Genomic DNA, 13,056 nt, shown 5'->3' on the forward strand with positions numbered 1-13,056 from the left:
AGAATAAAGCTAAGACTGCATTAGTGCCCCTGCCCTAAGATACCCCAAAAGGCCAGAGCAGGGAGCCCACATGTTTATCTTCCTTGATGGCATCTCCACCTGTGGAACTTGGCCTGCTAACACTTGATGGAGAGATGCAAACTTTGACATGAAGTCCTCTGCTCTGTCAAAGACCAAAACGTTCCAGAAGAAGGAAAATACTCGTGGTTTTAGGATAAATCCGAGCATGTTTGATATGGATATTGACACGTTGTAGCAGTTGCTACTCTCCAGAAACAGGGTACTAAGTCACTAGACTTGCTGTTCTTATTCTTTTTGAGATTACCAATTGATAAAACTAACAAAAAACTCATACAATCCTTGAACCACTGAATGTTAAAAGGAGTACTTAGGTTATCTAGCTCAGCCCCATATTTTACAAATAAGGAAAGAGAGGCTCAGATAGATTAAGTATGGCACAGGCCTCCTGACTCTTGGTCTGTAGCAGACATTAGCTGGCATCACTGGACCTATTTTGCCGTACTGGTTGTTCAGGACAGTCCCTGGGGATATAATCCACATGGACCTGAGGCTCTCAATCTCAAGAGGTGTCGATGCACTAAAATATTGAGGTCTCTAAAGGAAGGCATCCATGCTTCCTTTTCATGGATGCTTAGAAGACAGAGTTAAACCTTTCCTTTGGATTTTATGTGGTTCCTTCTTTTGTTTACCCTGATGAGTGAAGGTTGATGTGATGTGCTCCACCAGCTAAAGGAGAATAATGTGAGCACGACTATGGACAACTTCACTGAAGTTCATGGAGGCTCCAGGCAAATCCAGGTGCTGCAGGATTCATCCCTAAATGAGCCCCCACATATAACCAAAGTTAATTTTAGAATCATGGAAGAGATTTAGGGGAAATCAAGTCCAACCTTGCCATTTTACAAGCTCAGAGAAGTTCAGCAACTTGCCTTGGGTCACACAGCATGGGGGATATCAAAGTCATAGAAGAATCCGGATTTTTTTTTACACTCAGGATTGGATGTTTTCCCTAAAAAATTCTGAACTTTTTCACAAACCCCAGTGTTAGGGAATTTCTGATGGTTTCTAGATCAAGGCATTATCCATGCATGAAGTGAAGCAAGACAAAAATGGTGGTGGCTGCCCCTGCTGAAGACCTGCGGTCTAGGAGAGCATGTTGGAGTAGAAGCTGAAGCTCTCTGTCATGGTCTTGGAGTTGCTGCGAGAGGAGCCATTGGAGGTCAGATCCAGGGACGAGGGTGTGGTCTTGGGACCATCCTCCAGCTCCTCCTCGTGGGCCCCCACCACCGTGGAGATGGTGGTCTCCAGGCGGCTGACTTTATACACGCTGCCCTGGGTTTGGAGGTACCGGGTGGATTTCATTTCGAGCCCCTCGTAGTCGCCGGCACTGATAAAGGGGCAGCACCGGAAGGCATGCTTGAAGCCCAGGCGGAACCTGGAGAGACAGAAGATGGGAGAGGTGACCCTTTGGGACAGTCTGCTTCCAGAGGGCATTGTCACCACTATGTCAGCTCTTTAACACATAGGCAAGCCTAAGTATGACTCTCTGTTGTTATTGTTATTATTATTATTATTTAAAGCTTATTTATTTTGAGAGAGAGAGAGCAGGGGAGGGACAGAGAGAGAGGGAAAGAAAGAATCCCAAGCAGGCTCCACACTGTTGGTGCAGAGCCTGATGTGGGGCTTGAACTCATAAACTGTGAGATCATGACCTGAGCCGAAATCAAGAGTCCGACACTTAACTGACTCAGCCACCCAGGCACCCCAATGACCACTGACTGAGCCACCCAGGCACCCCGATGACCACCATTCCTGATGGGCTCTCCCTTCTCTTGCTTGTCTAAGGTTGGCTTCTTCTGCCAGAACAGCTCTCCTGATCAGTGTGACTAAGTAAGGGCCTTCCAGACACTGATTCTCCTTTGCTTACCCTGTCCTGCTGGAACTGCTAGAAGAAACTGGGTAAAGCTGCCCAAATTGTATGATGAGATGAGATGGAAAGAGGAAAGTGAGAGGCCAGTGAAGGGAAAAGATGCCCTATGGAGAATGGTATTCTACGGCCATCAATCTCTCTTTGTGTGTTACTCTCCCTGTCTCCCCCCCCCCCCCACCACACCCCACTGCATGCACAGCCCCCTGTGCATGGATCCACAGGGCAGAGGGAACAAAATCACAGGCCATGAACTAGATCCAGCTTTCAGGCCTGTTTATATGCATCAATCACAGAGGTGGTTTTTTTTTTTAATGTGCACCCCCACCCCCACTAACTTAGTTGCCAGTGTCCAAAAGTCAGAAGATTCACACATAAGTATGGATGTCTGGTTCTTCTTGGAGAAGAAAAACAAAGTCCACTTTGGGCTCATAAAGCTGCATGGCAATAATTAGTAGGGATGGAGTAGTGTGGTCTTTTTGCTGCAGTCCCTCCCACCCCCTCTTGTCTCACAAAGATTTTGCTCATTTAGGTTGGCTGTTTGGCTGCTATAGAGACAAATGATCTTGTCCCTGGAGAGAGAGTGGGGGATGAGGTCCTCACCTGTCATTGAGGCAGCAGTAGATGATAGGATTGTACATGGTGGAGCTCATGGCCAGCCACATGATGGCCAGGTAGACCTGCTGAATAAACTTCTCAAGGTAGAGATCAGGGTTGATGTAGGGCAAGAGGAAGAAGATGTGGAATGGCAGCCAGCAGATGGCAAAGGTGCACACCACGACGATCATCATCTTGACCACCTGGCAAGAGGGTGGGGCAGGTGAGGTCACCACCACAGCCAACTTTTCTCACGGCTACTTTCTCCCTCCTCCCATGCCCCTCACCGCACACAGTGCAGTGTGTGGTGGGAAGTGTCTATAATAACCCCTTTCGAGGAGGAGACAGGACCATTTATATGTGGTATCAAAGGACTTTGATTATATCAGTAGTTCTCAGAGTGTGGCTCCGGGACCAGCTTTGTAACCATCATTTGGGATTTGTCAGAAATGAGGATTCTTAGACCCCATCCCATATTACAGAATCAGAAACCCTGGGGGTGAGACCCAGAATTCTGGTTTGACAAGCCCTTCATATGACTCTGAAACACAGTCATGTTTGAGAACCTCTGTGTGATATGACCCCTCTGGGCAGTGGCTGCAGAAGCCAAGGGAGAGCAGATAATGACCCAGGGGAATGGGTATTCAGTGGGGAGAGACTCAGTAAGGAGGAGGAAGCAGTGAGGGCTGGGGGGTGGGGGAAGGTGGAGAGGAGGGGCCAGGGTAGTATCAGGGGAAAGAAGAGGAAGGGAGGCATCTGGACAGCTGCAGCTAGGGAGCACCAGATGGTTAAAAGGGATTTAAAAGGTTTTTTATAAATAGTGAGTAATGTGACCCACTGTTTCTGTTCTCCATCACTAGTTTTGTTCCTTTTAATACTTTTTGATGTTTGAACCAAGTGAATGTATTATTTTGTCAAACTTTAATAATAAAAGAGGACTTAACTCTTCAATGCATTTGTAGTTAAGTGTGTGTGTGTGTGTGTGTGTGTGTGTGTGTGTGTGTGTGTTAATGGCTTGACAGGTTGCAATTACTCTTAAGGCAAGAAAGAAGTGGCTCTTGCCTATACAGGCAGGCCTAGGTTACAAATACAACCAAGAAAGATCTCTTCCCTCCTCTGTCCCACATCTCCTCTCCTCCTTCCACTGTTCCACAGACCCAGGGACATTTTGTGCCTGCTGCCTCTGGGCCTCCTGAGGCTCTGAGGCTCATATGCTTGCCAGCCTGAGCCAGGGCGGGTTAGGTGCTGCTTGCTCTTTGCTTACCTTGCGCTTGGCAGAGACCTGCTCATGGTAACGGTCAGAGGAGTCCCCAGGGATCTCGCTGGCCCACAGTGTGATTCCCACAACAGTGTACGCATAGCCAATCACCAACAAGGGGAGGAAGTAGATCAGCACAGTTACGCAGATGTGGTACCTGCAACAGGAAGGATGGGAGGGTTCAGTCTAAGGACAGGGATGGTCAAGGCTTGCCAACCACCTTTCTCAGCATTTGCCATTAATGAGCTTGGATGATAAGGCACAGCATGGAGTCTGGCCACCTGCATTGGGTGGTTGGCTGATATATGAATGGATAAACTAGAGAAAGCAAATCTCTTCAACTTAGGTTTTTCTTGTGGACTTTTTCCATAATAGAGATTCCTGTTGAGATTGAAGAGAAGAAAAAACATTGATGAAAGGGAACTGAATCTGTTGTATACTTATGACAATTTCAGTGGAGGGTAAGTTCAATATTGCTCACATTCCCCCTCCAAAAAAAAAATGCAACCTTAGGCTGCATTAATAAAAGTGTATTCTCTAGAATGCAGGAGGTGTTTGTACCACTCGGTTAATTCCAGTCAGATTACATTTAGGCTGGGCTTTTGTGCAGGAGTGTAGACAAACTTGTACATTCAGGTGAGAACCACTAGGTGGCTGGTGAGCTCTCTTTCTTTCTGTAGGACAAGTGGATTCACAGGTATAAGAATAATTAGCTTGGAGGAGAGAAACAAAATTTATCCTAGAACTAGGATCAGTGTGTGAAAGCCACAAAGTATAAGCCAATTCTAAGCCTGGCCCTTAAAAATATATCTGCAAATGGAAGCTTCCTGGGTCTCTGGGTTACAGCTTGCAAAATAGATACCAATTGACTTGAGTTTGACTGGGACAAATTGACATGGGCAGGAAATAAGCTTTTGCAGTATTAAACCACTGAGAATTTTTTCTCCAAGATTTTATCTAAATTCAAGTTAGTTAATACATAGTGTAGCATTGGTTTCAGGAGTAGGATTTAGTGATTCATCACTTACATACAACACCCAGTGCTCATCACAACAAGGCCCCTTCTTAGTACCCATCACCGATTTAGCCCATCCCCAACCTCCTCTCCAGCAACTCTCAGTTTGTTCCCTGTAATTAAGAGTCTCATGGTTTGCCTCCCTCTCTGTTTTTATCTAATTTCTGCTTCCCTTCTCCCATGTTCACCTGTTTTGTTTCTTAAGCTCCACATGTGAGTGAAATCATATGATATTTTTCTTTCTTTGACTGACTTATTTAACTTAGCTATAATACACTATAATATACTGTAGTTCCATTAACATCATTGCAAATGGCAAGATTTCATTCTTTTTGATGGCTGAGTAGTATATACATACCATATCTTCTTTATCCATTCATTAGTCAATGGACATTTGGGCTCTTTCCATAATTTGGCTATTGTTGATAAATTACTGAGATTTTGATGTTTGTTGCAACAACATAACTTATTCTATTTTGTTTAAGGCAAGTGTCCTTCTAAGTAGGATGCTCAAATAATTTTTTGAATTTTGAGAAAGGATATTTTTCTCAGTGAGTACTTTGTATATCTGGTTAGTTATAGCCCTTTTCTCCTGATGTGAGTTTAATGGAGAAGATCCATTAGTAGTAATAGTAGTAATAATAGTGGGAACAGCTAATATTTTAGGGAGTTCACTCTAGATCACTATGTTGATAATAATATTAATGATAGTATTAATAGCAGAAACGATAGTTAGATTTTATTTAGTGAAGAGCACAATGCCACTCACTTTACCATTATTCTTATTTAATCCTCAAAAAAAAATGATTAGGCGTGTACTATCATAATCCCATTCTGTAGATGAGGAACCTGACTTTCCCAAATTCACAGCAGGTAAAAAGAGGAGGGTGGGATAAGAAGGCAAGACTGTGACCCCAGAACTGGCTTTTTGTCACTGGAGAAAAGTCATCCAGTGATGACTCTGTTTATACTTATTCTCTGAAATGATTTTTTTTTCCAATAAAGAAAACCTACTTATTCATTTAATTTCTCTTTATCGGTACTATGTTTTCAATTACTTCTTTGCAAAGCTCCACAGTTTTACTTATTCAGCTTCCTGTGAATATTAAAATTTGCAACTTGAAGACACTCGAAGAGCTCTTAAATAATGCACAACAGCTTCAGCAAAGCAGGGTGCTGAGTGCATCCGTTTTGTGCAGACAGGCTGCTCCAACAGTCTCAACAGGCTGTTAAGGTCCCCCTTGATTGTCACCTCCTCTGGGAGCCTCTGGGTTCTCCAGTCACCATGGCAGTGAGTGCATACTGAGTTTCCTACCTGATCTCAACCTCTCCCCCGATTGCTGTACTTATCACTTGGATATAAGGGGACAGGGAGACCCTGGGAACCTTCAGGATACACCTGCTTCTCCTACCTGGAAGAATAGTCCTGACTTATGCAAACTGATACTTGGTTGATGATCAAAACACATTAGTTGAGCTTTGTGGGGCCAGTGCCCCAGAGTGCTGAGCATCTATATGGGAGTTAGGGACACGATGGAAGGACACTGCAGTCCAGTCACCGGTGCTCCTAACCCTGGACCAGTGGATTCCAAACTTGAGCCAGCTTCAGAATCACCTGGGGGAGCTTGTACAAACACAAAGGGCTGGACCCCACCTAGACTTTCCCACTTAACAAGTCTGGGGTGGGCTTGAGAATCTGCTTTCATAACAAATTCCCAGTTCATGCTGCTGCTGGTCCAGGTTCAGACTTTGAGAAACACTGTCCTAAACCAATGGTTCTTGAGCCCGGAATCACATGAGAATCACCAGGGGAGCTTTTAAAATGATCAGTGCTCAGAGACACATTAAATTGGCCTTGATTGTAGAAGCAGGAAACCACAGCTGAGAAAAATTTCCCAAGTTATTCTTGCATATGGTTAGCACTGAGAAGCACTGTTTCAGGTCCAAGTCTGCAAGCCTGTTGGAACCCCATTGTTTGAGATTTTATGACTTCACTAAGATGTGTGTTAACCATATTTTTTAGTTTCTGTATCTGATGCTTTGAGGTCTAGGCCTTGTTGACCTGGAAAGGACTGTGCCTCCTTGGGTTAGTTAATTCCTAGAGATAACTCCTGCTAGTGTGCCTTTCCTATGCAAACGAACCAACCCAGGGCCTATACTCCCCACCCACTTGTTTTCTCAGGGGCTCTTACACTGTGGGATGCTATCCAGCTGCCATGGTCACCCCAGGGCCACTTCAGACAGTCAGGGGCACAGAGCTCATGGAAATGATTCAAACTAGCCAATTCTAAGCCTGTTTATCCTGCCTCACCCATTCCTTCTCTGGAACACACAATAAAAGCCTTCCTGAAGTCTCCTGCGCTCTCTCTCTGCCCGTGGCCCTATGTGGCGCACTTGCCCCTTTGTCCTGGGAACTATGAGTAATAAACTATCTTTTCAATGGCAATCATGTCCTTATCTGTTGGCCTCACCATACTTGAATAGAATATAAAACATACACTTTAAAACAAAGTACGCTTTGGAAAAATCACAGATCAGACCATTAGGAAAATGCTAAGCTGAATCAATAAACATAAATTATCAGCTTCTATTTTCTTAAAAGAAGGAAAAGTAATTTTCTTATTTGTAAACAACAAAAAGTATGAACTTAATTTCAGTTAAAAAGTACTATAGTCAGGGAGAGCATTAACTTGTCCATTGTAGAACAGGGATAATTGAAAATAACACAGGAATATGACCCAGCAATTCCACTTCTAGATATATATCCAGAAGATTTGAAAGCAGGGGCTCAAATAGATACTTACACACCAATGTTCATAGCAGCACTATTTCCAATAGCCAAAAGGTGGAAGCAACCCAAATATCCCTCAAAAGTTGAGTGGATAAACCAAATGTGGTATATATTTACAATGGAATATTACTCAGCCATGAAAAGGAATGACGTTCTAATACATACCACAACATGGATAAACCTTGCAAACATGTTAAGTGGATAAGCCAGATACAAGAGGACAAATACTGGATGATTCCACTTAAATTAAATATCTAGAATAGCCAAATTCATAGAAACAGAAAGTAGAATAGAGGTTACCAAGGGCTGGGGAGAGGGGATGGAATAATAGGTACAGAATGTGGGCTAATGGAAAAGTTCTGGAAATGGATTGTGGTGATGGTTGCAACAATATGGTGAATGTAAAATGGTAAATTTTATGTTATATGTATTTTATCACAATAAACTTAATTTAAAAAATCCATGAGAAAATTCTAGTGAAGCTGGGGTCTTACATCTCCAGATGAGTAGTTTTCTGCTCCCTTTGGGAGCCCCTCAACAATCTCCCTCCTTCCCTCCCTCCCAAATCATAAAAAAACAAACAAACCTGTAGGTTTGATTCTTGGATGGGATCAAAGGTAAAATGTATCCTCCTAAATCTTGCTCAGATAAGCCCCTTTTGCCTAGAAATTGCAAGTACTTAGGATGCCTGAGTAGTTCAGTTAAGCGGCTGACTTTGGCTCAGGTCATGATCTCACGGTTTATGAGTTTCAGCCCTGCATCTGGCTGTCTGTTGTCAGTGCAGAGCCTGCTTTGGATCCTCTGTCCCCTCTCCTCTCTCTGCCCCTCCCCCAACTTGTGCGTGCAAGTGCACGCGCTCTTTCTCGCTCTCTCTTTCAAAAATAAACAAAAAATAAAAAATAAAAAATAAAAAAAGAATTGCAAATACTCAATCCAAAAAATGTCCAAGTTACTAAAAATTCTAAATGACTCTACAGTAAAAAAGTTCAAAAAAATTCTAAGGTCAAATGAATGAAATTCCATCATTAGAAAAAATGAAAATAAATACATTTCTTCCATTTTGACACCTTCTTGAAGAAATTTTACCATATTCTTGTAGTTAACTGGAGATAATTCTGTTTTGTAATTTTTTTTCCATAATCATGGTTTTAAAGAGCCGGCCAATGGAATTTCGTGTAATCTTATTAGGTGAGGCTCCATTTTTTTTTTTTTTTTTTTTTTTTTTTTATTCTCCAATCTGATATTCCTAGGTTCCTGCCAGGCAGGGTTTAATCAGCTCTCAGAGTTAGTATCCGCCTTGAGAGAAGAGAAGAAGGGGTCAGGGGTGCATCTGAAGTGAGTGAGAGAAAGGACCAGGAGTGACAGCAAGAGGCTGTGACAGCAGGGGTGGCTTGGTTCCCACTTGATGAGATATGTCGGTGGATTCCGATCATTAAATTTTGCCAGTGGACTTACCGGTACCCTTGGAAGGCAAGTGCATGCAACAACCTCCTACCTTTGTTCCCTCCAGGTCACCCCTCTAGAAGCGGCACATATTACAAGATAAAATTGCTATATACAGACTGTGTCACCCCAAATCCTGCAGATTCGCCTGTCCTTAATGCCGTAATGCTCACTAATCCAGGTTTACTAACATCTCACTATCTGGAGTCACTCGTTGCTCAAGCACCAACAGTTCCAGTCTCTGAAATAGTCCTCAGCATCTGAAATCAGATAGATGGGTTTGTTAAATAGTATCCAGTGTGTCTTCTAATGCACTTCATGGAGGCTCTAGGTGCCCTGAGGTGGGGGAGGAAGGGAGACAAGAGGGCAGAGCTCTGGGGTTCCTGCTGTCCCTCTAACAAGCAACTCTGCTGGGTTTATATGTGGCTTTCTGTGGATCAGGTTGTTAGGTGGTGGTGGTGGTGGGAGATTTCAGCTGTCACAGAAAGGTGGATGAGCACTGCTGTGCTTATCTAATTCAATGCATTAACCCTCATTCATTGTGTCAGCCTTCTCTACAGTTTCCACACCATGTAATCAGCCCCTTACTTCTTGAATACCCCCTGTGACATGCTGCTCACTAGCTATAAAGCCAGCGCCATCGGCAATACCTGGAGCTTGTTAGAGACGAAGATTCTCAGTCCCCACCCTGGATGGGCCAAATTGGAAAATGTGTACTTTAATAAGACTTTCTGGTGATTCATGTGCAAGTTCAAGTTTGAAGCACAGTGCTCTCCATCTTGGCTGTACACTGGAATCACCTGGGGAATGTTGAAAACTTCCAGTGTGTGGTTTCCAGTCTCAGCTTCTGACTTAAGACTGGCCTGCAGTGCTGCCTGGGCATCAGAGTGTCAGAAGCTCTCCAGAGGGTTCTCCTTGTGGCTGGGGCTGAGAGTCATCGTCGTTGAGCCTACTCCTGCTGGCAGCTGTGACTGATGTCGTTCCTTCTTAAACTAAGAACCTGTGGCCCGATAGCTTTCACTACATCCTAGGTCACAGGCAACAAGCTGAACCTGCCTCCTGGGATGGTCCTGCCAAGTTGAGATAACCAGGAACACGCCTGAGCCCTCTTTGCATCTCGGACTTGTGGGGCCACCCCTCGATAGACATGAGCTGAGCAGTACCCCCTTCCTGCCCTTCCTTGAGCAGCCCTCAGGCTGTCTCTTCCTCAAGCACAGTGCTAGATGCCTGCTTAACTTTTTACTTCCTTCCCAAAAATTGTCTTCTTTGCAGATAAATGTGGTTTCCTTCTAGTAAAAGAAAAAAAAATCCATATATTTTTTTGCTCACTTTCACTTCTAGGCATTAGACCAAATCCCAAAGCCCTTGCAGTCCTATTGGAGACAAAAAGAAACTGCAGTCTACTAATTCATAAATTCTGTGGCCCTGTGTGAGGAGTCCAAGCCTGTGTTCCCATTACCAGGAGCTCAGTCTTTGGGGGACACAGAGAAGTGCCAAAGAATGTAATATGGGAAGTGACTGACAAAAAAAAAAAGGAAGTGACTGACAGTGGTTACCTCTTCAAGTGGAGTGGAGACACTGAGAAAGACGTCAGGGGCCTTTATAAATATATATAAAATATAAAAAATATATACATATGTAAACAAGTTTTAAAATTACCCTGAAAACAGTAGGCATTTTGTTACTAAGTGCATGGAGAATAATGGGAATGCAGAAGTGAGACTCTCAACCAATCCAATCAGGGAAGCTTCCTGCAGGAGGTGTGCTTGGCCACGCCCTGATATGTGTGCAGGAGGTGGGCACTACAGGTGGTGAAAACAGCAAGTGCAAAGGCACCGAGGGAGGACCTTGGCATGATGTGGTGCTGTGCTGTGACTCAGACTAATGGAACATTAGTGAGGAAGTATCAGGAGACTTAGACAGAAAGGTAGACAGAGGACAAATCATGAAGTGCATTTTATGACATGCTGGAGAGTTTATAATGTATTTTGAAGTTGATGGGAAATCACAAAATGGTTTTAAACAGGGAGTGACATGATCAGATACTTGTGCTCTGGCCACAGTGGGGCTTGGATGGAGGCAGGAAAGGCTAGAGGCACCAGCCTTTAGGAAGCTGTGCAAGGAGCCAGGCTGGAAGCGGCAATGACCTGAGCTAGAGCCATGGCAGACCGGATGGATGGGGAGGAGAGGAAGACCCCAGGGGGTGCTGTGGCTGGGAGGAAAAGCTGGTGGGCTTGGCTGCCATTTGGCACTTTAGCTGGGTTTCTGGCCTGTGTGAATGGGGGAGAGTGAGGCTGACTGTTGCAGGTATGGGGACCCGGGAGGAGGAGCAGGTTTGTTGGGGAGGTCAGCAAGCTGACATTTGGATATGCTGACCTTCAGGGCAAGCAGTTGAATGTCTGAATCTGGCTGGAACTAGGACAAGAGGCCTGGGTGGAGATTAGATTTGGATCCCTTGGGTATCCTCAAACCCTGAGAAGATGAAGGGAGAGAGGGGGCTGGCAGAGGAGGCCCACATGAGGATGAGCCCAGGACAGGAGGGAAGGAGGAGAGTGAGGGGTGGGAGGTGCAGGGCGGGGAGGGAGAGTCCAGGGACTGGTGGAACCCACCTGGGGGAGGAGTGTTGGGAGGTGGAGGTGGGATGAGGACAGGAACTTGCTCTGTGGTTTTGGAAATAGGAGGTCATGGGCAGATTCCATTTTTGTGGTGTGGTCAGCGATGATTAGAGCAGGTGAGCCAGCTGATGGGGAGTGAGGAGTGGGGGCAGTAAGTGGGGGCTCCATTCCTAAACTGCTGAGTCACAAAAGGGAGGGAGAGGTCAGGGGACAGAGAAAGACATTTGCATGGGATAACAAAGCCCTCGTGTACCCTCCCCTGCTTGTGACCAGTCTACCCTGGGATATAGAGATGTGAGGACATGTCCTCGCTGTCCTTGAGAGAGGGCTGGGATCATACTCCCATCAACTGCATCCAGGCATAAACTTGGGGCAGAAATGCCCCCAGGTCAGCCTCTTTCAGGATGTGCTGACCAATCAAGGCAGATGCTCAAGTGTATTCATTTAATTCACAGAAAAATTGGGTTGCCCAGATTCCTACCCCCAAATGGTGCTGCCTCCTGAAGGCAGTGGCTCAGCTCCTGCCAGTGAACAAGAGGAAATAAAACATATGTTTTTCTGCAGTCATTATCCAAACCACACAAGTCAGAATTTTGATGTGTTCTTCTCCAGGCTCCTTTTTATGTTTTATCTGCTTCATTAGATGCTATGGTCCTTGGAGACAGAGCCCAGCGGTGTCCCTCTTTAATCACCCTTGCAGAACTGGCCCCAAGGAAACTCTTCATAGAAAGATACCATCTCAGGCTTGGAAGGACATTAGAATTCTCACCTGCTCCATACCCACAGCCAGCAAGAAGCCCCCCTGAGGGCATCCTCTTGAATACCCTGCAGGCACAGAGCCCCAGGCCTGACCATTTCCCATTTCTTCATTTTTCTTTCTTTCTTTCTTTCTTTCTTTCTTTCTTTCTTTCTTTCTTTCTTTCTTTCTTTCTTTCTTTCTAGAGAGGGAGGGAGCAAGCACAGGGTAGGGACAGAGGGAAAGAGAGAGAGAGAATCTTAAGCCCCATCTCAGGGCTTGATCCTGTGACCCTGAGAACATGACTTGAGCCAAAATCAAGAATCAGACGCTTAACTGATTGAGCCACCCAGGCACCCCGATTTTGTAATCAATAGTTTTCTTGTGCAAGCACTATATATTCATTGTGGATTTGAAAATACAGGCAAGCATTAAAAGAACACCTTTAGAAGTTCTTGTGAGCCCATGACCTAGAAATAAATCCTAATAAAGTTGACATCTTCCTATACCTAGCTGCACATTCACACTCTTACTTGTACATACATAAGTATATTTTATATTACTTCAAAAATAACACTGTGTCACAATCATCTTTTTATGTCAATGAATCTATTTCTCTGACAATGTTTCTAACCAGTGTGACCATGCCCCAT

The 13,056-nt window shown here is 44.6% G+C and overlaps 1 protein-coding gene across 1 annotated transcript in view; it reads right to left on the reverse strand.

The window, feature by feature from the left end:
* Window positions 1–1,146: 1,146 nt before the first annotated feature.
* The window catches only part of TACR1 (tachykinin receptor 1), a 139,742-nt gene continuing 127,832 nt past the window's right edge, over window positions 1,147–13,056 (reverse strand). Inside the window, exons 3-5 of the mRNA XM_047854521.1 lie at window positions 3,810–3,960; window positions 2,552–2,748; window positions 1,147–1,456 (exon numbers count right to left, since the gene is read on the reverse strand). Of these exons, the coding sequence (XP_047710477.1) occupies window positions 1,165–1,456; window positions 2,552–2,748; window positions 3,810–3,960 (640 nt within the window). The 3' untranslated portion in view covers window positions 1,147–1,164. The remainder of the gene's footprint in view (window positions 1,457–2,551; window positions 2,749–3,809; window positions 3,961–13,056) is intronic.

Source organism: Prionailurus viverrinus, chromosome A3, assembly GCF_022837055.1.
Source record: "Prionailurus viverrinus isolate Anna chromosome A3, UM_Priviv_1.0, whole genome shotgun sequence".
NCBI classification, from domain to species: domain Eukaryota; kingdom Metazoa; phylum Chordata; class Mammalia; order Carnivora; family Felidae; genus Prionailurus; species Prionailurus viverrinus.